Here is a 26,264-nt window from a genome sequence, read left to right as displayed (position 1 = left end):
TCACACACTCTCCAGGCAGCTGAGATCTTTAAAATAATTATCACAGTTTGAACTTACTGCCTTTTGATCGTTGCTGAGAAGGAGTCTGTGTCATGGTCCGGTCGATGAAATCCGCATTCTGGTTCACAGTCCGGTTCATCGATCCTTATTCCGGGTTTTCCTGTTTTCCCTTGTTCCATTGGGTGCCTTAACTGAGGCATCTGATTCTCATTTTGGGCTGGCATGTAAATACTTCTGCAAACCAAGGATTCCCTGCTGGACTGTTCCCTTTCCCTCCCCATCTGAATCCTCGATAGTTTACCTCAGCAGTCATCCCGGCCCTGCATCCTAGGAGGGTCCCAGCCCTGCATCCTAGGAGGGTCCCAGCCCTGCATTCTAGGAGCGTCCCAGCCCTGCGTCCTAAGAGGGTCCCAACCCTGCATCCTAGGAGGGTCCCAACCCTGCATCCTAGGAGGGTCCCAGCCCTGCGTCCTAGAAGGGTCCCAGCAGCTCTGAGCCCAAGAAGGAGTCCTGACTCCGTACCCAAGAGCCCAACCAAGCCAAGTCCAAGAGCCGAACCAAACCTAGTCCAAGAGCCTCGTCCTGTGCTGGAGTTCCCTCGTCCAGTCCAAGAACCTCATCTAGTCCAAGCCACGCCCAAGAACCTCGTCTAGTCTAAGCCACGTCCAAGAACCTCGTCTAGTCCAAGTCAAGGCTTTGTGTTCTCGTCCCGTGCAGGAGATCCACGTCCAGTCCTGTAGCCTAGCCACATCTAGTCCTGTAGCCACATCTTGTCCTCGCCTAGATCCGGGGTCCGAGCCCAAGTCAAGACCCAGGTTCCGAGTCCCTGTCCGGTCTCTGGCTCGGAGTCCCAGCCCAGGCCCTGTGTCCTTTAGTCATTCAGGGCTTGTGTCCATGTCCAGCATCATTTCTTCCTGACTCCCCTTGCTTTCTTGATAAACCTTGTCCTGTTCCTAATACTTCAGTGTCTGTGTCTTGCATTTGGGTCCGCTTCCAGCGACCCCCTTATGACAGTCTGTGAGTGGCCTGTTGCTGTGTGGCTCACTGAGGGAGGCAGGTAGGCCTCTCTGCATCATATGGTGTCCCTCTCTTTTCCTGAAAGTCAGTGATATCATTGGATAGTATCATGGTTCTGCAATTATAGTTTGGACTATTGCATTTATGGACTATGGACTTCTTCAGACTGATGGTCTTAATATTGTGTTTATTTTTAATCGCCATTCCTCTTCAGTTTTGTTGTGTGAGGGAAGGATGTTTGGGGATTGATGTTCTATTGTGTTCTGTTAGTTCTGTTGCAGGGAGGGGTTTTGTTTGGGGGCTGTTGATGTTCCTGTTCCATTTGTGCAGGGGAGGGGGTGTGGGGTTGATGATCGGGATGCCATTCTTTTTTGTGCTGCGGGGGGGTGTGAATTTGATGTCTCTCTCTAAACGACTTTCATGTTCCTTCTTTGTTTCGTGGCTGTTGGGAGAAGCTGAATTTCAGAGTTGTATATGAATACATGCTTTGATAATAAGTGAACATTTGAACCTTTGAAATTGTAAGCAGGTGGAATCAAAGATGCTTTCAGCACAGAAACAGGGCCTTCAGTTCGTTGTACCGTGGGAGTTCTCTGACAAACTACTCTGCCTAATCCCACATCCCTTCCCTGTAAAATCATTCAACATTTTACAGAATTAATCACCCTGTCTGCTTTCCACTTTCCACCTAAGATATAGATGGCTGCTAAGTGACACCCATAATTTTACACAGTTTTCTTCCATTGTGTGTCTCTGCGTGCTGTTGCCACTGCTCTATTCCCTCCAAACCCGCAACTATGTGGCTACAGCACAGCTCAAAGGCCATCTATAAATTTGCTGATGACACAACTATTTTTGGCAGAGCTTCAGATGGCGAAGAGGAGGTGTACAGGAGTGAGATAGATCAGCTGGTTGAGTGGTGTTGCAACAATAACACTCGGTGTCAGTGAGACCAAGGATTTGATTGTGGACTTCAGGAAGGGGAGGTTGAGGAAACACGCACCAGTCCTCATCATGGGGCCAGCAGTGGAAAGAGTGACCAGTTTCAAGTTCCTAGATAACACTGGCCTCCCCAGCATTGATGATACCTTCAAAGGTGATGTCTCAAAGAGGCAGCATCCAATAATAAGGGCCCCATTCCTCAGGACATTAACCCTTCTCTTTGCTGCTATCAAGGGAGTGGTACAGGAACCTGAAGACATGCACTCAACATTTCAGGAACAGCTTCCTCCCCTCTGCCATCAGATTTCTGGATGGACAATGAACCCGTGTCCAACATCTCACTGCTTTTTTTTGTTGTTCTCTACCTATTAAATTATATATATTCCTTATTGTAAAGTTTTTTTATTATTAGTTATTGCAATATACTGCTGCCACAAAACAAGAAATTCACTAGCAGTCACTGGCTTCAGCAAAATCACAGCAATGTGACATGAAAGCCAAATCAGGAAAGTGTTTCAGTTAGTTAACATAGCAGTCCCCTGAAATAAAGTGCCCAGAAGTTGACAATACTTTCTGAACTTACCAAATCTGTATTCGCACCTTGATTCCATCCACATCTATTGTCTTCATTTTGAAGTCAACTCCTGTGAATCAGGAAAAAGTATATGCATTTGATTAAGTACCAAGAACAAATAGAAGATAAGATCAGTATAACAAGTTCACTCAGATGCCAGCACACACACAAAATGCTGGAGGAACCCAAGCAGGTCAGGCAGTTGAGTTTAGTACCTCCATAGATGCTGCCTGGATTGCTGAGCTCCTCCGCCATTTTGTGTGTGTGTTGCTTAACATTTCCATCATCTGCAGGATCTCTTGTGGTTACTCAAGACCCCAGAGCAGGTCTGTAGTTGAACAAAGAACATAGCACATAGAATGTTACAGCATAGAATGTTGTGTCAACATTTAACCTATTCTGAGATCAAACCTACCCTTCCCTCCTACGTAGCCCTCCATTTTCTATCATCCATTTGATAGATTCTTAAATGCCCCTAAATGTATCTGCTTCTCTCACCACCCCTGGAAGGGCATTTCATGGACCAACCATTCTGTGTACAGAACACCCACCCGACATCCTCTAACATCTCCCCCTACATTTTCCATATTTGTCCATGTTGTGAAACAGCATATCTCTTTGACTTTTCATTCACCTTGTGTCCACTCAAACCCCTGCAGATACCATCTGTCACACTACTTTAAATTTTGTAGTCATTTGGACCTTTTTTTTAAAACATAAGATTTGCTAAGGTGTATTTTGAAATATGTAAAAGTAAACATGACTGAGACCTCCTCCTTTTCATCCCCCAAGAGTCTGCCATTACCACAACAATGTGCTTTTGTACTAGAATATAAAACAATAAAACACAGTACAGGCCCTTTGGCCCACAGTGTTGTGCTGACCTATATCAACCTACTCCACAAGCAACCTAACCTTTCCCTCCTACATAGCCCATAATCCTCCATTTCTCTTACATCAACGTATCTATTTAGATGTCATCCCTGTATCAGCCTCTACCACTAACCCTAGCAGCACATCCCAGGCATCCATGTTCTTTCTGTAAAAAAATTTGACGTCTCCACTAAACTTTCCCCTACTCACCTAAAGTAGATGTGCTCTGGTATTGGCTATTTTAATATTTTAGCTACCTGTCAATTTTTAACACCTTTCTGCAGCAATCTGGTGCCAATTTTTCTATGGGCAGGTGCTGCCAACCCAAGAATTTGAGACAGCGATCCCAAGCTCTTCTAATTTCAGACACTTCAGTGTTTCCTTGTCCGACATCAGTGCAGAAGCACCCACGGGTATTGTCCCAATTCCACTCACCTTCAGCTGCTTCGTCAGCAGCTACTCTCCACCATGGATATTTGTTGATGCCTACCTGGCACTCAGTTCTATTCGTACCTCCTCAGCAAACAAAGCAGCCAGTTTGCAGCAAAACCTAGACAATATTCAGTCATGGCCAGTAGCATATAATTGGCAAGTAGCAGTCACACCAAAATGAGCCCCATTCTCTATTGTCAGAGATGGTCATCAACAATAGAGAGTCTTAAGCACTTATAATTGATATTTAATGGCATTATCATCACAGATTTACCAACCAGTGACAACCTAAGGTCATCATTGTTTGCATAATTTATGTTTATTCTCATTTTGTAACATACAGTAATGTGCGACTGCTGCAAAAGTCTAATCTTCATGGCAACACGCACACTGAATGCTGGAGGAACTCAGCAGGCCAGGCAGCATCTATGCAAAGGAATAAACAATCGACGTTTTGGACTGAGACCTTCAGTGGGACTGAGAAAAAAAAGATGAGAAGTCAGTGTAAGAAGGTGGGGGGATGGAGGAAGAAGTACAAGCGGTATGTGATGGGTGGAACTGGGAGGGGGTGAGTGAGTGAATTAAAGAGCTGTGAAGTTGATTAGTGAAAGAGATCAAGGGCTGGAGGTGGGGCAATCTGATAGGAGAGAGTAGAAAATCATGGAAGAATGAAAAGAAGAATCACTAGAGAGGGGTGAAAGGCAGGTGAAAAAAAGATGAGGGAAACAGGAACGGAGAATGGTGAAGTGGGGTTGCAATTGCCAGAGTTTGAGAAATTGACGTTCATGCCATCAGGTTGGAGGCTACCCAGACAGAATATCAGGTGTTGCTCCTCCAACTTGAGTGAGGCCTCATCATGGCAGTAGTAGAGGAAGCCATGGACTGATATGTCGGAATGGGAATGGGAAGTGGAAATGAAACAGGTGGCTGCAGGGAGATCCCGCTTTTTCTGGCGGCCGGAGTGCTGGTGCTCGGAGACTCTAATTTTCATGGCCTTTGCACCCTGGGAATATATGAACACAGGGTATATGAGAACAATAAACTTAAGCTCGATCAATGACCAGAATATCAAAGGGAACTCCCTCATTAATACCATGGCTACAAGAGCAGGTCGGAAGCTGTATATTCTGCAGCAATTGACACCACTCCTGATATCCCAAAACCTCTCCATTATTTACACTGGAGAAGTCAGAGGTGTCATGGAATAATCCTCGCTTACCCGGATGAGCACAGCTCCAGCTCAGGAGCATCACCACCCAGGACAAAGCTGTCTGCTTGGTTAACACATACACCACCCTAAACATTCATTCTCTTCACTGTTGGTACACAGTGGCTGCCATCAACAAAATACTGAGAAATTACTCAGGCTCCTTCCAAACCTACAGCCCATAGGAGTATTACCACCTCCTGTGGGTATAATTGTTGAATTTTTTTTTGCATGTTGCACCAACATACCACAGCAAATTTTTAATGCATGCAAATATATATGGTGAATAAAGTCGATCCTTGATCCATGGTCCTTCACTTCCCAGTTGCTTACCATCTTGATTTGGAAGAACATTACCCATATCTCCTCATCACTATTTTGCATGCCTGGAACTCTCCAGCCAACAGCACTGTGACTGTGCGTGACAGCAACTGTACCAGGCAAGTGAATGCCACACCTTCTCAAGAGCAATTATAGTTGGACATTAGTTGCAGATTTTGTCAGGAATTCCCAGACCCCGGGAAATGATGAAATAAGAAAAAAACAACAAATGTTGCACTTAGTAAGACCAAAGAGTTGACTGTGGACTTCAGGTAGGGGTCCTTATCGAGGAGTTAACAGTGGAGAGGGTGAGCAGTTTTAAGTTCTTGGGTGTCACCATCTCTCAAGGTCTCTCCTGCATTCAACATATTGATTCAATTATGAAGAAGGCGTGCCAGCAGCTGTATTTGATTTGGAGTTTGGGAAGGTTTGGTATGTCACCAAAGCTCTAGCAAATTTCTACAGGTGTATGGTGGAGAGCATTCTAACCCATTGCCCCATGGTCTGGTATGGAGGGGCCACTGCACTGGATTGGAAAATGCTGCAGAGGGTTGTAAACTCCGTCATGGGAACTAGCCACCCCACCATCAAGACATCTTCAAAAGGTGAACCTCAAGAAATCGGCATCCGTCATTAAATACTCCCACCACCCAAGACATGTCCTCTTTTCAGTGCTACCATCAGAGAAGTATGTACAGGAGCTTGAAGACACCCACTCAATATTTTAGGACCAGCTTCTTCCTCTCTGCCATCAGATTTATGAATTTAAGGGCAGAGAACATGATCTGTTCTAGATAACCACATGGGTCCCAGCTATGCCTGATTTTTGTTGGCTTCATCAAACAGACTAAGTTCCAAGCCAACCCTAGTAATGTCTGGAGACAAAGTATTAACGGACGTCTTTTATAAACCTACCGATTCCCCCGGGTATCTTGACAATGACTCTTCCACTATATCTCCTGTAAAAATGCTATTCCCTTTTCTCAGTTCCTTCATCTCTGCCAATCTGTTCCCAAGATGTGGCTTTCCTTTACAGGACAACAGAGATGTCCTCCTTCTTCAAAGAACAGGGTTTTCCTTCCTCCACCTTGATGCTGCCCTCACCCACATCTCCTTCATTTCTGGAATTTCTGGCCTCACTCCCTTTTCCCACCGCCTTAACAGAGATAGTGCTTCTTTTCTCCTTACCTACCATCTCACATCTGACCCACATCTGACACATCACTCTCCGCAACATCCACCATCCCCAAAGTAATTCTACCACCAAACATATCTTTACCTCCAAACCCGCAACCCCCCAAATTTGCAGGGATCACTCCCTCCATGATTCCCTTATCTATTCATCCCTCCCTATTAATCTCCCTGCTGTCACTTATCTCTGCAAGTAGCCAAAATGCTGCACCTGCCCATCGACCTCCTTCCTCACCTCCATTCAGGGTCCCAAACAGTCCTTCCAGGTGAGGCAGCACTTCACCTGCGATCCTGCTGGGGTAATCTACTGTGTCCGGTACTCCCAATGCAGCCTCCGTACATTAGAGAGACCCATCATAAATTGAGGGACTGCTTCATCAAGCACCTCTGCTCCATCCACCAAAAACAGAACTCCCTGGTGGCCAAACATTTTAATTCTGCTTCCTATTCCCGTTCCGACATGTCAATCCATGGCCTTCTCTTGTGCGACAATGAGGCCACCATCAAGGCAGGAGCAACACCTTGTATTCTGTCTGGGTAGCCTCCAATCTGATGACATGAATATCGATTTCTCCTTCCCATAACAAAATTTCCCTTCCCCTCCTCTCTTCTTCTATTCCCCACTCTGGCCTCTTACCTCTTCTCACCTGGCTATCACCTCCTCCTGGGTCCTCTCCTCCTTCCCTTTCTCCTATGCTCCGCTCTCCCCTCCAATCAGATTCCTTCCTCTCCAGCCCTTTTTCTTTTCTACCCGCCTGGCTTCACCTATCACCTTCTAACTAACCTCCTTCCCCTCCCCCGCCATATTCTGGCAACTCCCCCCTTCCTTCCCAGTCCTGCCCAAAACGTTTACTCCTTTGTTTGTTTCCATAGATTCTGCCTGACCTGCTTAGGTCCTCCAGCATCTTGTGTGTGCTGCTTTGGATTTCGAGCATCCACAGAATTTCCCTTGTTTACTATTTTTACTCTTTTTTTACACCAATTTAATTTCTTTTTATATGCATTTCTTAGTGTAATTTATAGTATATTTTCTGTATTGCACTGTTGCAAAATAACCTTTCGCAACATCTGACAGTGACAATAAAGCTGATTCTGAATCTGATTCACTAGTGATAAAAGAATATGTTGCTACTTGACACTCCCATAAAAAGAGCAAGTGAGAAAGCCACAGCAGAGATAACCACAAATTCAGCAGAAAGTCTGTAGTAAATTGGCAGTTTCACTCAAGCAGGACAATTGTAGGTTATAGAGAAAGTTGGAAAGTAGCAGGAGTACTTTTGATGCAAGGCACTTCATTGAAGGAGATTCAAAGGAAATTTTATTCCCTATCTAAGTTGCCTTGGTTCCCATCTATAAGTGAGACACAGCAACCACAAAATCCAAATGTTCTGCTCAATTATACTGACATTCCTCAATTTTTTATGATATTACATTACTCCATTTCCTCCCTTAAGATAATTTAAGTTTTACAAGGCAGTGATCAAGATCTCATTGAAGGGCAATCAGTATAATTAAATTTTGTTGGCAGGGCAGAAGTATTTTGTATGCAGCAAAATTCTGCATCACTGTTTTTTTCTCTGGGAATAAAATAAGGCGGTACAAATGATTATTAGCGAACAGCAGGGTTGACTGCATAGAAAAATAAACCTTCTGGAATAAGTTCCCTAGAGAAAAGAAGTGAACATTTCCAAAATGTTGTGATAAATCAAGCTCTGTTTCCAAACATTGGCTTTCTCTGTGGGTGCTCAAGATGTCATGATACACCAATGGGATGAAGCCTAAAAGTTCACAAGGTTCATCAATTTTGTGGCCAACAATACTCTTCCACAAGACTTCTGCATTGAAAACATGATTCAAACAATCTCTTACCAGCCTGAGATTTCAATATGACAGATAAAACACTTCTGAAACCCATAACATTATTAATAATGCAAGATGGCTGATCTCATATTAAATTAAAGATTGAGTTACAGGGTATGCAGGGAGGTCAGAATAGTAGTATGTTTTTTAACTTGTAATTTCCCAAACACAAGACAATTCATTTTATTAGATATTTAGATTTGAAGTACATTGAGAAAAGCGGTGTCAACTTGACCGAGTGTTGTTATATTACTCAACTCTGGCATCAGATTGTTTCCAAGCTCATATTAAACATCATTTGAACTTCACCATCACGTCACTGAAGATGAAGATCACAGAGTACAATGTGCTCATGACTCTCTACTCACTGCTATCAACATTATTTGTTTCTTAAGACTGGTTAGATTTTACAAACTAACCAATTTAAGAGGGATCTTTTAAACTGATAGAAATCACTGCCAATTAAAAAAAATAGGAGACACTGAACAAATCAGGCTACATTTATGGAAGGAGAAAGAGATTTAACATTCCAGGTCAGTGACCTTTCATTAGAGCTTAATAATATTAATTAAATAGTATTAACTGATCATTCTTTTTTTATCCAACTATTTGAAGGTGGCTCTATCTTGTGCTTTATTCCAGACTGCAGAGGTAGAGAATTCAGTGAGCTGGAATTTCCAGTCTCCAGGCATTAATTCGCTCAACTACAACACAATCTGCAGTTACAGTATGGGGTGTCAAGAAGGCAGATGCTTAATTCCAAAATGTTGTAAATCCAGAGGCCAATTAAATGTATTTCAGAAGAAACTGCAGATGCACTTATCTGGAATGGATTAGATGGAGGGTGTGCCTCATACATTTCAAGACTGCATGGTTGAGTCGGCAGATGTCTCGTTGCTCAAGTTATAGTATTAAAATAAAATGGACAAGTATACCTTGATGGCTCAGTCTTTCCTTGTACTGCTATCTTTGGTTAAGTGGAAGCATAAAAGATAAAGCCCACGTGATCCATTCAAACTACTTAAAGGTACCACCACTGAAAGAGGGAAGAAAGTTGCATTTGTGAAGCATCTTTCATGATCTCCAAATATTCTACAATAGTTTTTGGTCACATTACATAATTATACAATTGTGACAAGTGATCATTTACTTTATCTCTCCTATACATTGGGGTGTGTTATGTGACCACGGTTTCATTTACTGTGGGTGTCACTTTAAAATGGCTGAATGAGGCGGGACTATGACATCAGTATAACAAGCTGCAACAGACCGCTGGGATTTTCAGAGGAGAAGGAGAGAGAGGGAGTGTGGAAGTTTTGGACTGCAAGCTGCTGGCAGGAGCTTGCTGGAACAATGGGTAAATTCTGATACTTTCCCATGCCCAGAGAATTGGGTTGATCAACAGCACCCAGTGCACATTGGATGTGTGACTGTCACTTCATATGATCCATACGTGCATTTTGTTGGAGTACCCTGTGGCAACCACCTTTGTTAACCCTTACATGGTTTCGGGTATATTATGTGGTAACCACCTGTGCTAAGGAATATTCCGTGACTGTCACCTTGTGATATTTCTACGTGGATTTCGGGACGACTCGACGGATAAGATCTTCGGCGACTGTTACTTCGTTTTCCCAGTGTGGAAGCTGTGAAATTCTTCGTGATCACCTCCTCTCTACATTTTAACATGGATTTACCAGTCCCTCCCCTCACTTATTCCATGGATTACTGGACCTTTCTAGTTTGCCATCTTAAGACTTTAAGAACTGTTCCTAAGCTTGACAGTTTGGGAGCCACACACACACATAACACTGTTAACTTCTGTTTATTTCATTTAATTTTCTATATTTTTGAGTAGATACTAATAAATATAGTGGTTTAACATTAAACCCTGACTCAGTTTGTGATCTATTGCTGCTGGTACGTAACAGGTGACCAATCTCTTCAGGTCTCAAGAGAACTGAGGTTCCTCCTGCAGCAAGCATTGATGAGCAATATGATGTGATGCGTTCTGTGTCTGGGAACCATGGCCACAGTCTCCCTTCACTTGTCTTCCATTTGTGCAGAAAATATTTCATTATGTAATAAAAAAATAAGAGGGTGTCCAGAATGTTGCCTGGAATAAGTAAGTTTTTCATTATACCTGTACACGCATAGTGCACATGCGCCGGTCGGGCATGCAGCCTGGTACAGCCGTTCCGATCTATTCTTCCTTTCTTCTTCTTACTTTTCAATTTACGTTATTTTTTGTATTTTTTTTTCTCACGGTAACACGTCGAAGTTGCACCCTCTCTAACATGCTGGTAGAGAGAGTTTTATTTGGGTTTTCTTTAGCGCTGGAAATGGTAACATCCCGACACGCAGGACAGAAGCAAGGTCGCATTGTGTATTTCACGGACCAGCAAAGACCGGCCGGCTTAGCGAACAGGGCGGTGGACACCCCTGCTGAAATTTGGAGGAAAACACACAGAGGAGGATCACAAAACTGAGGAAAGAGGACCGGGTCGAGACAACACAGTCTTTTGGAGAAGAGAAGTTTGGTGGGTAATACTGTTCCGGCTGACCGGAAGTGCACCGAGAGCGGTAAGCATAAAGGAGTTCGGTGCTTACTGTTCTGGCTAACAACGGATGATGCAATCCGGGGTATATTACGATCGAGGAATGTGTTTGCAGACTGGATATTGAACTTTTATTCTTACTGTTGGACTTCGGCCACATTCCACCGTGATACAACACTGGGCGGCACGGGAGGTCGTTCCTGCCTGTGGCCATCGAACGTGCAGCTCCTCCCGTGGGGGGTCGGACACCCTGGGCCAATAGACTGGTCCTGGACTTATTTTCCATCTGGCATAGTTTGCATTTTGGTGTTTGATTGTTGGGGTTTTTTGTATTGCTGTATTTACACTCTATTCTTGGTTGGTGCGGCTGTAACGAAACCAAATTTCCCTCGGGATTAATAAAGTATATCTATCTATCTATCTATACTGTACATCTGTGCTTAAGATAATGAGCTTGACTGCAATAGAGGATGGATATGGAGAGATACTGGATAGACTGGGCTTGTTTGACCTAGAGCAAAGCAGGTTGAGTGCTGACATGAGGTATATAAGATGGATTGATAGGGTAGACAGTCAGAACCTTTTGCCCATTGTTGGAGTATATAAAACAAGAAGACATTGGTTCAAGTTGAGAGGTAGAAGTTTTAAAGGAGATCTGAAGGGAACACTTTTCTACACAATGAGTGGTTGATGTGTGGAACCTGCTGCCAGAGGAGAGGGTGCAATGAGATAGAACCAGCCCAATTCAGAGAGATTTAGATAGGCACTGTAATAGGCAAGGCATTAAGGACCAGAATCAAGTACAAGCAAATTATGCTTTGTAACTCCAGAAACTAATTAAAAGAAAATCACAGGAGCTAGGATATTTGTCTACCTAGTTTTTTTAAAGTCAGGCACTCATATGTTATGTGGTACGAAATAACATATGCCATTCACATATTTCTTACATATAACCAATTAGGAATAATGAAAACAAAGAATCAAACAATATATTTAAAAATTACTCAAATGTGACAAATATTAAATAGACTACACTCACTTCTGCTTAGCTATAAATTCTAAATCAATATAGAATGCATTTCAACTCTCTAGTCATCTTTTTTACATATATAGATAGATATAGATATAGCAGAGTATACTATATAATACAAAAATACACACACTTTCAAAGCATAGTAAATTTTAAGTTGTCCCATTCAGGTGCAAAGATTTAATTGCTGTAGAGAATTTCTTACTCTTGTGGGACAATGTCTTTCCTGACAAGGGGAAACGGAGGTTTCTCTGCTTGACAGGTGAGACTTGTGGCTGTGAGACAATTTCAGGTTCTGGGACCTCCTCAGCAATGATTGTAGGAGTTGAATCTGAGATGGCAGGAAGTGGATCGGACAGCTCTGGACACCTTTCTTCTCTGACAAATGATTCTGCTCTATTCAACTGATCGATATGTTGTTTCCAGATGACATCAGACGTAATCTCCACTGTGTAGGAAAGTGGTCCAGTTTTGTCCTTAATCTTTCCAGCTACCCACTTTTAATCATCTCTGTAGGCCCTCACCAGGACTGCTTGTCCTGGAATGAAACATCAGACCTCCTTGTTTGAGGATCCCTCAATTTGTCTCAGCTGTTTGTCCTGCAAACTCCTTCTGAGATTGGGTTTGAGCAGATCCAAGTGTGATTGCAAGGGACAACCTAGGAACAGTGTAGTTGGCAAGCTGTTGGTTCTGGACTGTGGTGCATAGTGATATACAAGGAGAAATTTGGTAAGCTTCAGATTCTGTGTTGTGTGTTCTGCTGAAATTGCTCACAGTGTGTTTTTAGGACTCTGGAGAAACCTTTCTGCCAAACAACACACACAAAATGCTGGAGGAAGTCAGCAGGCCAGGCAGCATCCATGGAAAAGAGTACAGTTGACGTTTGGGCTGAGACCCTTCACCAGGACTGGAAAGAAAGATGAGGAGTCAGAGTAAGAAAGTGGGAGGAGGGGAGGAAGAACCACAAGGTGATAGGTGAACCTGGGTGGGGGGGTTGGGGTGAAATAAAGAGCTGGGAAGTTAATTGGTGAAAGAGATACAGGGTTGGAGAAGGGGGAATCTGATACGAGAGGACAGAAGGCCATGGAAGAAAGAAAAGGGGATGAGCATGAGAGGGAGATGATCGGCATATAAGGAGAATGAAGAATGATGAAGGAGAGGGGAGGCATTATTGCAAGCTTGAGAAATTGATGTTCATGCCATCAGGTTGGAGGCTACCCAGATGGAATATAAGCTGTTGCTCCTCCAACCTTATCTCGACAGTAGAGGAGGCCGTAGACTGGTATGTCGGAATGGGAATGGGAAGTGGAATTAAAATGGGTTCCCATTCCGACATGTCAGTCTATGGTCTGCCAGAAAAAGTGGGATCTCCCAGTGGCCACCCATTTTAATTCCTCTTCCCATTCCCATCCCGACATGTCAGTCCATGGCCTCCTCTACTGTCACGATGAGGCCACACTCAGCTTGGAGGAGCAGCACCTTATATTCCGTCTGGGTAGCCTCCAACCTGATGGCATGAACATCAATTTCTCGAACTTCCAGTCATGCCCCCACCTTCACCATTCCCCATTCTCACCTTATCTTCTTATCTGTCTATCGTCTCCCTCTGGTGCTCTTCCCTGTCTTCTTTCTTCCAAGGCCTTCTGTCTCCTACTATCATATTCCTCCATTCTCCAGCCCTGTATCTCTTTCACTAATCAACTTCCCAGCTCTTTACTTCACCCTTCCCGGTTTCACCTATCACCTTGTGTTTCTTCCTCTCCTCCCCCCACTTTCTTACTCTGACTCCTCATCTTTCTTTCCAGTCCTGATGAAGGGTCTCAGCCCGAAACTCTTTTCCATAGATGCTGCCTGGCCTGCTGAGTTCCTTCCAGCATTTTGTGTGTGTTGCTTGGATTTCCAGCATCTGCAGATTTCCTTTTATTTGCGACTAAACCTTTCCACCAAGCCACTTGTAGATGGGTGGTTATAGTGCAAGATATCTTATTCCAGTTGTTTTCAGGAATGACTGAAACTGTTCCACGACAGACTGTGTGTGGTCTATTATCATTGACCTAGTGTTCTGGAACACCATTCCTTAAGAAGAGGCTTCTCAACACATCAGCAGTGTGCAAGGCTGTAGTGGAGGCTGCTGGGAACACTGCTGGCCACTTTGTAGCTACATACACTGCTACCAAGAATTTTGTGCCCATGAATCGTCTGGCAAAATCTACCTGAATCCTCTGCCAGGGCAATGCAGGTCTTTCCCAAGGATGGAGAGGTGCTGCTCTAGGCATCATCTAGACATTCTGGCATCCCAGACAGTGCATGGTAAGCTGCTTGATCTGCTGATCTATCCCTGGCCAGCAGACAAAGCTTCAAACCAATGCTTTTGATTTGACCACAACTAGATACCGGCATGTAGCTCCCCCAAAACTTTCCAAGTTCATCCCAGTGCTGGTAGAATTGGGGTAACTTGGAACTTCTGTTTCACATTCCAGCCATTTTGGGTTGCCATGTGGACCTGAGACCAGTATGGGGTCTTTTCTGGTTTCCCTTTTAAATCACCTCTGCCATAATAGGGGGACTATTGATTTGCACTGGGAAGAATATGTCAAGAGGAGTGTCCTCTTCTGTAAATTTTTCGGGCATTTCCTTTTCCAAGGGTAAACAGGAGAATCCATCAGCATTTCCAGGATTAGTTGTCCTCTTGAATTCGGTCTTGTAATTGTGTCCTCCAAAAAACAGAGCTTATCTCTATATTGTGCCACTGCTGTTAATGGAACACCCTTCCGTGGACTGAAAATGGACACTTGTGGCTGATGATCGGTAATGAGGGTAAACTCTCTGCCATACCGGTGCCTGTTTAAACGCTTTACACCTCAAGACCCGTCAAGCTGCGTGTAATTATTCTCTGTAGCAGTAAGGGAATGTGATGCAAAGGCTCTGGGGCGTTCACTTCCATCACTCATAACATGCAACATTACTGCACCGATACCATAAGGAGAGGCATCAAAAGATAGCTTCACTGGACGATGTGGATCATAACATGTGAGTAACGATACACATCCTTCTCTTCCATGTTAGTGAGCGAGAGGGCCTATTGAGATGTTGAAGTGCTGGGATGCACAGTAGTTTTTGATGGACTGTAGTTCCTTGTCTCTGGGGACTTGCTGTTGCTTGGTGGAGGGGCTGATGCTTTTGCTGCTGCTTGTGCATAGGAGGGGGAGGGGAGGGGGTCTCTAGGGTTATGACATTTTCTGTCATTCATTCTTTGTTTTTTTTCTCCCTGTTTCGTGGATGTCTGTGAAGAGTAAGGACTTCAAGCTGCATACTGTATACATTCTCGGATACTAAATTGAACCATTGACTCTTCACCCATCTCCATCTCTGTGTAGGCCTCAGCTAAGTCCACTTTGCTGAAGTGTTTCCCTCTGGAAAGGTTTGCAAGGATATTCACTACCCTGCGCAGAGGGTATCGATCTACTTTCAGTTCTGAGTTGATGGTGACCTTAGAATCACCACAGAACCTGACAGACCCATTCTTCTTGGCTACTGGGACCACTGGCATAGCCCATGTGCTCCACTCAACCTTGGAAATAATTCCTTCAGCCTCTATGTGATCTAGCTCACTGGCTACTTTACCAGACAGGCTTTGCAAAACTTGGGTGTGGCATTTTCATTTAACAGTATTTTACCCTTGGTATGTTCGAGATTTCCAGTGCTATTCTTGTCCACTGCCATGGCATCATCCAGTACCTTTCTTAACTCACTTTCAATTTACTCTTTTGCAGTGGATGTGGTATGCAAATGATGAATGGATTTCCAATGAAGATGTAGTTGTCTCAACCAATCACAGTCCCACAATGTTAGCCCTCCTGTTTTTACCACATGCAAGCACCATGTGGCTTGTTGGTTGTATTTCGCTGTTCCTAATGTCATTCCCACAGGAGTTAACTTTTCTCCAGTATAAGTCTTAGTTGGATATCTGCAGGCTTCAGTTCAGTATCTTTGAAATGCCATTCAGACTCATCTTGTGGAATGACTGAAACAGCAGAGCCACTGTCCAACTCCATATTAATTAATCTGCCGCTCACATCTGGTGTAAGCCATATTGCTTGTCAGTTGTTAGTTTTTACATTGTAAAACTTAAGGCTACCTGGTCCTGTGCAACTCTCATCATTATCAGAATTTTCATTAACAGTATGCAGATTAGTGTTTTTTTTCAAACTCCAGTTTGACTTTTTAATCACCTGGTATTCAACGTTTATGAACCTTTGCCTGTTCTCAGTTCTTTTTCATTTCGTCTGTTTCCTGCCTTTTTTTAACTCTAACATCTCGCTCCTTTCTGCATTTCTACAAGTAGGGAGTCATCTCAGAATTATTTTAAAACTTCCTCATCGCCACTGTTACATTTTGTAACTCCAAAAACGAATCGAATGAAAAACACAGGAGCCGGGATATTTGTCTACTTAGTTTTTTTTAATGAGGCCCTCAAATTTGACATGTTGGCATAATGACATATGCCATTCATGTACAGCACCGTGCAGAAGTCTCAGGCAGGTGGATGCAGTGGGATAAAGGACTCTTTTCTGTGCTCTGCCTCTTAAGGTTTAGTCTAGTGATTCAATTATGTTGCTTTAAGATCATTGTCAACCACAGCACCACTCTTTTGTCCACATTGTTTTATATTGTGACCAGTTAGAAAACAGAACATGGAACAGTACAACACAGGAACAGACCTTTCTGGCCCACGAGGTCTGTGCTAAACGTGATGCCAAATTAAATTAATTTCTTCTGCCTGCATACGATTCAAATCCCTTCATTTGCTTCAGGTGACTGTTTGAAACACCATTATCACATCCGCTTTCACCACCAGATCCAGAACTGCATTCGGTAAAAGACTTATTCACCTATCTCCTTGAAGCTTTCTGCTTCACTTTAAAGCTGTGCTCCCCTGTATTTGACACTCCTACCCTAGGAAAGAGGTTCTGGTTGTCCAGACTGTCCATCATTCTATAAATTTCCATCAGGTCTGCCCTCAGCATCTGACGCTCCAGAGGAAACAAACTAAATTTGTCCAATTTCTCCCTATACCTAACACACTCTAATCCAGGCAGCGTCCTAGTAAACCTCTTCTGTACCCACTTCTCCACATCCTTCCTGGAATGGGGTGCTAGAACTGCACACAATACTCCAAGTGTGGCCTGACTATAGAACTGCAACATCATGGCCTGCCTCCTTTTCTCAGTGTCCCAGCTGATGAAGGTAAGGTGCCATTTGGCTTCATTCCTACTCTATCTGCCTGTGTTGCCACTTTCAGGGAATTCTGGACTTGGACTCCAAGATCCCTCTCAATATTAATACTGTTAAGAGTCCTGCCATTAAAGATCAAAATACATAAATGAACAAGTTATGTACACATTATGCAACCTTGAAATTTATCTCCTTATAGACAGCCACAAAACAAAGAAATCCAATAGAACCCATTAAATGCAAAGAAGACCGTCACCCAATGTGCGTTGAAATAAAAACAAATCGAGCAAACAATAAAAGTAAGCAAATAACATTCCAAACTGAAGTTCACGAAAGTGAGTCCACGGCCACAAAGCCCGTCATCACTGCAGCTGATTGAGGAGTCTGTTGGTTGCAGTTCAGCACAGAGGTGACTAAACCTTGCAGAGCAGCAGGCTGAACCGGTCCATACCTCGCCTCCAGCCCCCGACACCCTGACCTTTTCAATCTGGCCCAGCGCTTAAGTCATCCAAACCTCGGACCGTTCCTCGCTCTCAGACCACTTCGATATGCTCTCTGGCCCAGACCCTGCCGTGTTGATTTGGCCTGTACCTGATACCTTCCAACTCAGCCCAACCTTAAATGGAGCAAAAATCGGGCCTTTCCTCGCTCTGTTGCCCAGGCCTCGACTCTGCCTCGCCTCGGTTCTGACACATCGGATCGCCTCCAAGTCTGCTCCGGCAATGGCCAAACATTGGCTCATTCCCTCCACTTGGGCCTGGGCACCACCACCTCAATTCAGCCCGTGCACGCCACGCCGCACCCTACAAGACTTCAGTTCAAACCACAAACATGCCAGCTCATACAGGTGGTTCAAAAGCTCAGCTCCAAAAGAGAAGTATGTAGCCACTATTAGCTATATATTTCTCCTTTACATTTGACCTGGCATTTCTTTACCAAATACGTGACTGATCTATATCCTGCCGTGCCCTGTAACAACCTTTTGACTGTCTGCAACTCCACCATCTCAGCTGAGAGAAGAATTCAGAAAAAGCTTGTTTGCCGAAAGAGTGGCTGAGGTGAAGAGTATAGGAATGTACATTTAAGGGAAGTTAGGACACGTGAATGGGAAAGAAGGAAAGAGACCTTTAAGCTGATCTACTTAGATAGGAAAAGTCAGGCTAAGTCCTGAGACTGATGGAGCAAAATGGGAGTATGGAATTTTTGGGCTGAATGTCCAGTTTTGATGCCATATAATCCTATGTTATCCCGCATAATGTAACGGCAGCTCAAACCATGCACCACTTGATCAGTAGCATACAGGAGTTTCAGTCCAGACCTCATGCTGAAGCCTTTAATACAAATTGACATCCATGACTCACTTTGCTACTGCTGATCTTAATGACTGTGAAAGTCAGAAAACTGAAATATAAAAATGAGCATGCTGCCTGCCGAGACCAACAAAACAGCAGCTGAATGGATATTCACAATTGATTCTGAACAGGTTTATAGCAACAATAATTTAACTCCCTCACACTAGTTCTGCAAAGATCCTGAAGGTTACTGCTTCCTATATCATTGCGTTGAAGAAAAACTATTAGAGTGTGTTAAAATGAATGTTTTATCCATTTTTAGGTTGAGGGCATCTTTTACAATGAGGTCAATATTTACTGGCAATCCCTTGCTACCCTGGTGTGGTGGTCGTGCTGTTTTTATAATGTCTTATACAATAGCAAGCCTAGACTAGTTCTTTTAATACTCCTCTAGATTCAATTCAGCGAATAAAGAAAGGCACACTATTTCTGAGTATTAAACTTCACTACCAAGCACAATAATTCATTGTACAAAATACTTTCAATAAATCCACTGATGTTACTCGTTTCCTTTCAGTGCCAGTCTTGACTCAGTTGGAAACATTATTGTACTAAAGTTACGATTCCATGTCCCATTCTCGCGAGTGTAACACGTGGTCAAGGTAGGTACCTCTCTGTACAACACAAAGAACTACATTGCTGAAGGTGCTGTTTTTACAGGTGAAATGTTAAATCAATGTTCCATCGAGCCTTTTCAATGGATGATAAAAATCCTGTGAAAGAGCATGACAGGGAATAGATTGGTGTAGAAACTCTCTGTGTATTGCGGTCAAAGGTAAGTTTATTTTCATATGCACAAGTGCAATGAAAAACTTACTTGCAGCTACATCATACAATATTCACAAGAAAAATATAAATTAAACATGAATTATACACAATTTTTCAGAATCAGAATCAGGTTTATTATCACCGGCATGTTTCGTGAGATTTGTTAACTTAGCAGCAGCAGTTCAATCCAATACATAATACAGAAAAAAAATAAATACCTTAATAAATTACAGTATAGGTGTATTGAGTAGATTAAAAGTTGTGCAAAAAACAGAAATACTATATATTAAAAAAGTGAAGCAGTGTCCAAGGGTTCAATGTCCATTTAGGAATCGGATGGCAGAGGGGAAGAAGCTGTTCCTCAGTCACTGAGTGTGTGTCTTCAGGCTTCTGTACCTCCTACCTGATAGCAACAGTGAGAAAAGGGCATGCCCTGGGTGCTGGAGGTCCTTAATAACGGATGCTGCCTTTCTGAGACATCGCTCCTTGAAGATGTTCTATGTACTTTGTAGGCTAGTACCCAAGATGGAGTTGACAAAATTTACAACCCTCTGCAGCTTCTTTCAGTGCTGTGCAGTAACCCACTCCCCCCCATACCAGACAGTGATGCAGCCTGTCAGAATGCTCTCCAAAGTACATCTGTAGAAGTTTTTGAGTGTATTCGTTGACATGTCAAAACTCTTCAAACTCCTGCTTGAACTGCTTGAACTTGAACTTCCGGGGCACTTAGGGGCGACTCAAATAGCAGCAGTACTCTCAATGGGTACGATTAAATATTCTCATTTCAGCCTGCTACAGCTAAGAAGCACAACTGCTTCCAAGGTCAGTACAGTCAACAAAGATGTCAATTTTTACACAAGAGAACAAAAGTAGAACAAGAGAAAGCAAAGTCAATTGTAGTGCAAACTGATCGAAGTGGCGGTCATGTCGCGAGGCTGAGGTAGTGATTAGGGTTGTGAATGCTAGTTCAAGCAGCTAAGAATAGTCACAATTCTTGAACTTGGCAGTGTGGGATTTCAGGCTTCTGTACCATGGTAGTGTAGAAGTTGTGATAAGGCAAGAAATGGTCAGGCAAACATAGCCTGGGGCAGTTGTAGTCAACCCAGACTTTTGAAGTGAGACTGCTGGAGCCGACCTTGATTACTACAGATGAGGTAAGTGAGAATGACTGCAGCAGTGTGCAATCAATCTGGAGGAATAGAGCTTCTCTTTACACAATAGGTGGTGCTGGAGATAGACGAGATAAGAACAATGGAAAAATGCAAAACGCACCCAACAACCGGGGACAATTACTTTTCTAACTTCAAAGCATCATTGGTTTTCAGCTCGTAGCTTCTGTTGACTTTTATCATCTCTGGTGTGAATAGCGATTGATCTTGCAAGTAAGAAATTCAAACATATTCAACTTAATAAATGGTCATTATCTGTAACTGATAAGCCAATTCTGTATAAAAATATTAGTTTTCTCTCCTGGTTCCGAACAGTGTGAGTGACAGGGGCCATACTGTTCTCCTTGTGCATAAGTAAAATAAAGTATGTTTGAGTCAAATGAGTGTGTGTGTTCTGGGCCCAGTTATTTATTAGTGGTGATGAGAATTACTTGGAGGTTCCACTGAGATAGCTAATGCTTGACATTGTTATACAGGAGAAAGGAATTCTAACCCAGTAGTTGATCAGCCCCAAAACCCCAGCTGCTCATATTTGAGCAAGGGACTAAGTCTGGAGCTGGAATGCAAATTCCTCTTGTTTGGAGTAGTCCAATGTACACCAACACCTTAGTCACTGACGCAGGAAAGCTGCAGCATTAAAAAAGTTACCCTGGTCTAGGTTAGGTCCTGCTGTAAAAGAAAAAGTTGCCATTGTCCGGGTCAGGTCTTGCACAAAGTTTTTGTGGTCCAGGTCGGGACCCACACAAAATTGTCATGGTCTGGATCAGGTCCTGCACGAAGTTGCAGCTGGTCTTGCTCGGCCCCGCAGGAAGCACAGAAAGTGGGTATTTTTTAAAAAGGAATTCTTAAATGTGTGTGTCTGTGTACATGCTTGCATGTGCGTGTGTGTGTGTGTGTGTGTGTGTGTGTGTGTGTGTACCCTGATTGTGCGTGCATGAATGGTCCCGTGAAAGTCCCCTGCCCGAACCTCTAAAGGACTCTGGTAGTGGCGTGTTTGTATCTGAAAGCATTAAGTCTGGTCAGAAGTACTGTGTATTGTACTGGACTAAGTACAATACTGGACTGGACTAAGTGAGCAAAAGTTGAAGATAGTAAAGACATGGAAAGAACAGGCAAGGTATAATAGTGTCTACCTTAGTGCTTGATAAGAAACCATTAGCACCAGAATTTGAAGATGAACTCCTATCCCTTCCTTCCCCTTCCTTCCCCAGACACAGTTTCAACAAAGCCCAGGCCAAGTGATGCCTCTTGAGTATTCAGTGAGGACCACATCCTGCCACAGACAGTGGTTCCCATTAGCACCATGGGAGAAGGGAGGCAGTGGAGCACAGAGAGGATGAGCCATATGTTGATTTAATGCATCTTGAACTGTACAATGTAAATCAAAATCAGAGAACATCAGATGGGATGTTATGTTGAAGTTGTATAAGATGTTGATGAGGCCTAATTTGGAGTATCGTGTGCAGTTTTGGTCACCCAGCTAAAGAAAGGATGTAAGTAAGGTTGAAAGAGCACAGAGAAATCTTACAAGGATGCTGCTGGGACTGGAGGACATGACTGGAGGACATGGAAGATTGAGTAGGTTAGGACTTTATTCCTTGGAACATTGAAAAATGAGGGGAGATTTGATAGAGGTATACAAAATTATGAGGGGTATAGATAGGGTGAACACAAGCAGACTTCTCCACTGAGGTTGCGTGGGACCAAAACTAGAGGTCATGGGCTAAGGGTGAAAGGTAAAAAGTTTAAGGGGAACATAAGGGGAAATTTCTTCACTCAGAGGATCGTAAGAGTATGGATCGAGCTGCCAGTGCAACTGGTGCACGTGAGCTTGATTTCAACGTTTAAGAGAAATTTGGCTAGGTAAATGGATGGCAGAGGTGTGGAGGGTTATGGTCCCGGTACAGGTTGGTGGGAATAGGCAGTTTAAAGGGTTTGGCATTGTCTAAATGGCCCAAAGGGCCTGTTTCTGTGTTGTACATTTCTATGGTTCTATAAGTACTCTGGTAGGAGCGCTAAGAAAGTGTTTCCCTTGCACTGTAGATTGGCATAAAATACACAAAGTCATATAAAAGACAATGAATATGCAGAACCCGTGCATAAATATTTTCAGAAGTATTCCTGGTTAAATCTAGGTGGGGCAATGCTCAGCTTAATTAATGTTTTTGTAAATATGTTGCAACCTAAGTTAAAGGAAAATATTTACTGTTACTTGTGTGAGATGAGAAGAGTTAAGTAAAATTTTGAGTGTTTTACAATATCGTCGATAGCAATTACAACATCAAAGGATTAGAGCCATTAGAGGGAATGGGGACAACACTTGTGTCCCCACTCTTTCATCTCCAGCCCTTGATCTTTTCCACACACTTTGCTTCACCTATCACCTTCCAGCTAGCCTCTTTCCCCTCCCCTCACCTTTTTATTCAGGCATCTCCCCACTTAGTTCTCAGTCCTGAAGAAGAGTCTAGGCCCGAAATGTGACCTGTTTGCTCTTTTCCATAGATGCTATGCTGCCTGACCTGCTGAGTGCTTCCAGCTTTTTGTGTGTATTGCTTTGGATTTGCAGCCTCTGCAGATTTTCTTGTTTTAACAGTTGTGTGAGGCTTGCTGAGTGCCCCAATATAGCCTCTGGGGAATACTGTACATTGCTTTAGAAGTATTGAGAAAGCTACCCCGTGCAATGTGAATGTTACTTTACTTTACTTTATTGTCGCCAAACAATTGATACTAGATCGTACAATCATCACAGTGATATTTGATTCTGAGCTTCACACTCCCTGGATTACAAATCAATAGTAAATATTAAAAATTTAAATTATAGATCATAAATAGAAAATAGAAAAGGGAAAGTGAGGTAGTGCAAAAAAAAACTGGGAGGCAGGTCCGGATATTTGGAGGGTACGGCCCAGATCTGGGTCAGGATCCGTTCAGCAGTCTTATCGCAGTTGGAAAGAAGCTGTTCCCAAATCTGGCCATACGAGTCTTCAAGCTCCTGAGCCTTCTCCCCGAGGGAAAAGGGACGAAAAGTGTGTTGGCTGGGTGGGTCGTGTCCCTGATTATCCTGGCAGCACTGCTCCGACAGCGTGCGGTGTAAAGTGAGTCCACGGACGGAAGATTGGTTTGTGTGATGTGCTGCGCTGTGTTCATGATCTTCTGCAGCTTCTTCCGGTCTTGGACAGGACAACTTCCATACCAGGTTGTGATGTACCCTAGAAGAATGCTTTCTACGGTGCATCTATAAAAATTAGTGAGGGTTTTACGGGACAAGCCAAATTTCTTTAGTTTTCTCAGGAAGTAAAGGCGCTGGTGGGCCTTCTTGGCAATGGACTCTACTTGGTTGGACCAAGTCAGGTCATTTGTGATATTGACCCGGAGGAACTTAAAGCTTTTGACCTGTTCCACTTGTGCACCACCGATGTAAATTGGGTCGTGTGGTCCGCTACTCCTTCTTAAGTCAACAACCAATTCCTTCGTCTTGCTGACGTTGAGGGATAGGTTATTGTCTTCGCACCATGCCACCAGGTTCTTAATTTCCTCTCTGTACTCAAACTCATCATTACCCGAGATACGGCCTACAATTGTTGTGTCATGAGCAAACTTATATTTTGAGTTCGATGGAAACTTGGCTACACAATCATGGGTGTACAGTGAGTACAGCAGGGGCTGAGTACACAGCCTTGTGGGGCACCGGTGCTCAGAGTGATAGTAGAGGAGAGCTTGTCCCCTATTTTTACAGCCTGGGTCCTGTCTGTAAGGAAGTTGAAGATCCAGCTGCAGATCTGAGTGCTAAGGCCAGGTTCCAGAGCTTAGGAATCAGTTTATTTGGAATGATGGTATTAAAGGCAGAGCTGTAGTCAATGAAAAGGAGCCTTACATATGCGTCTTCATTCTCCAGATGTTCTAAGGAGGAATGTAGGGCCAGAGAGATGGCATCTGCCGTTGACCTGTTTCTCCGGTAGGCGAATTGCAAAGCGTCGAGGTTGACTGGTAGGCTGTGGTTGATGTGTGCCATAACCAATCGCTCAAAGCACTTCATAGCAATTGATGTCACAGCCGCAAGTCGACAGTCATTCAGGCATGCGACCTTGCTCTTCTTCAGCATCGGGATTGTCGTTGCCTTCTTAAAACACGAGGGGATGTTAAACTGAAGCAGGGAGCAGTTGAAGATGTCAGCAAACACTCCAGCTTGCTCGCTTGCACAGGCCCGGAGAACCCGTCCCAGGACGCCGTCTGGGCCCGTCACCTTCCTTGGATTTATCTTCAGGAAGGCCCTTCTAATGTCCTCCTCGGTGACAATGAATCTTGATGCCACCAGGTCCGGTTCATCCGGAGGGAGTGGGACGCTCCTCTTCTGTTCGAATCTTGCGTAGAATACGTTAAGTTGGTCAGGAAGAGAAGCGCCACAGTTATTGATATTCTCAGCCTTTTCTTTGTGCCCAGTGATCTCATTCAGACCCTGCCATAGTCTACCGGCATCCCTTTAGTTAGCCTAGGCTTCCAACTTGGCTCAATATTGCCTCTTGGTGCCCTTAATGGCTTTCCGGAGTTCACGCCTGGATTCCGTGTAGTGACTGGTATCCGCAGACCTAAAAGCCGCAGCTCTAGCCTTCAAAAGGGACTCGACCTCATAGTTCATCCAAGGTTTCCGGTTAGGGAATACCCGGATTGTCTTGCGAGACACACAGTCCTCTGTGCATTTCCAAATAAAGTCCGTGACAGCTGAGGCATACTCATCGAGGTTAGCTGCCGAGTCCTTGAATACTAACCAGTCCACCGATTCAAAGCAGTCACGGAGGACCTCATCCCTTTCCTCCGTCCAACACGACACTACTTTTGACACCGTGACCTCCCGCTTCAGTTTCTGTTTGTAAGCCAGGAGGAGGAGTACGGCCTGATGGTCCAATTTTCTGAAGTGAGGTTGTGGGACGGAACGGTCAGCATCCTTGACTGCTGTGTAGCAGTGGTGAAGTATATTCGGGCCTCTAGTGGGGCAGGAGACATGTTGGTATAACTTTGGCAGCGCTTTTCTGAGTTGGCCTGGTTAACGTCCCCGGCTGTAATGAGCAAAGCCTCTGGATCCCTGGTCTCAAGTTCTTTTAACTTTTCGCTTTGGTTTATATTTAACCAGGCTGACATCAACCAAATTTTGGCTAATCATTACCAGATTAACGTCTGCTTAAAATTTCACCGTAAATTTCAGTTTTAACATTACCTGCTTTCTACACATATGGCTCATGTAGCCGCTTGTGACTGGTAATATTTATGTTTTGAACAGTGTAAATATATTTTAGATAATGCAGTTCTAAATGTATTATTCTGTAGTCCTTTGACTGACATCAACAAACGTGGAAGTGGGACGGCGGATATGGTCAGGGTAAAACGTGGGGATGACCGCGAGGGTATGCTTTTGTTTGCAGAAAGCCTGGCCACTGGGCTTGAAGGTGCCCTCGGGCTAAGACAACTTTTTACTGCAGCTATTGCCTCCACCGTCACCAGCACCGCAGACTACTCAATTTAATTTAAATAATCCGTTCCTGAACTGTACTCGTACAATTTTAATTCTGCCCGTTGTAAAATGGCACCTGATGTAAGCCCAGATGTCATTTCCTTCAGTTTTCCTCCACCTCTACCTTCCCTCCCGTTCTGATCAAGCAGCTGAGCCTCGTTACCTTAGCAAAAGCCTGCATCCTTGCAGAGGTTGCTGCTCTAAACATTTACACTGAATCTCACCGTGC

At 43.8% G+C, this 26,264-nt stretch overlaps 1 protein-coding gene across 1 annotated transcript in view; it reads right to left on the bottom strand.

Annotated features, from left to right (window-relative positions):
• The window catches only part of rab15 (RAB15, member RAS oncogene family), a 244,735-nt gene that overhangs the window by 92,651 nt on the left and 125,820 nt on the right, over window positions 1–26,264 (bottom strand). Inside the window, exon 2 of the mRNA XM_063051754.1 lies at window positions 2,543–2,603. Coding sequence (XP_062907824.1) covers window positions 2,543–2,603 — 61 coding nt within the window. The remainder of the gene's footprint in view (window positions 1–2,542; window positions 2,604–26,264) is intronic.

Source organism: Mobula hypostoma, chromosome 1 (assembly GCF_963921235.1).
Source record: "Mobula hypostoma chromosome 1, sMobHyp1.1, whole genome shotgun sequence".
Classification (NCBI taxonomy): domain Eukaryota; kingdom Metazoa; phylum Chordata; class Chondrichthyes; order Myliobatiformes; family Myliobatidae; genus Mobula; species Mobula hypostoma.
This window is presented reverse-complemented; position numbering and strand designations above follow the sequence as displayed.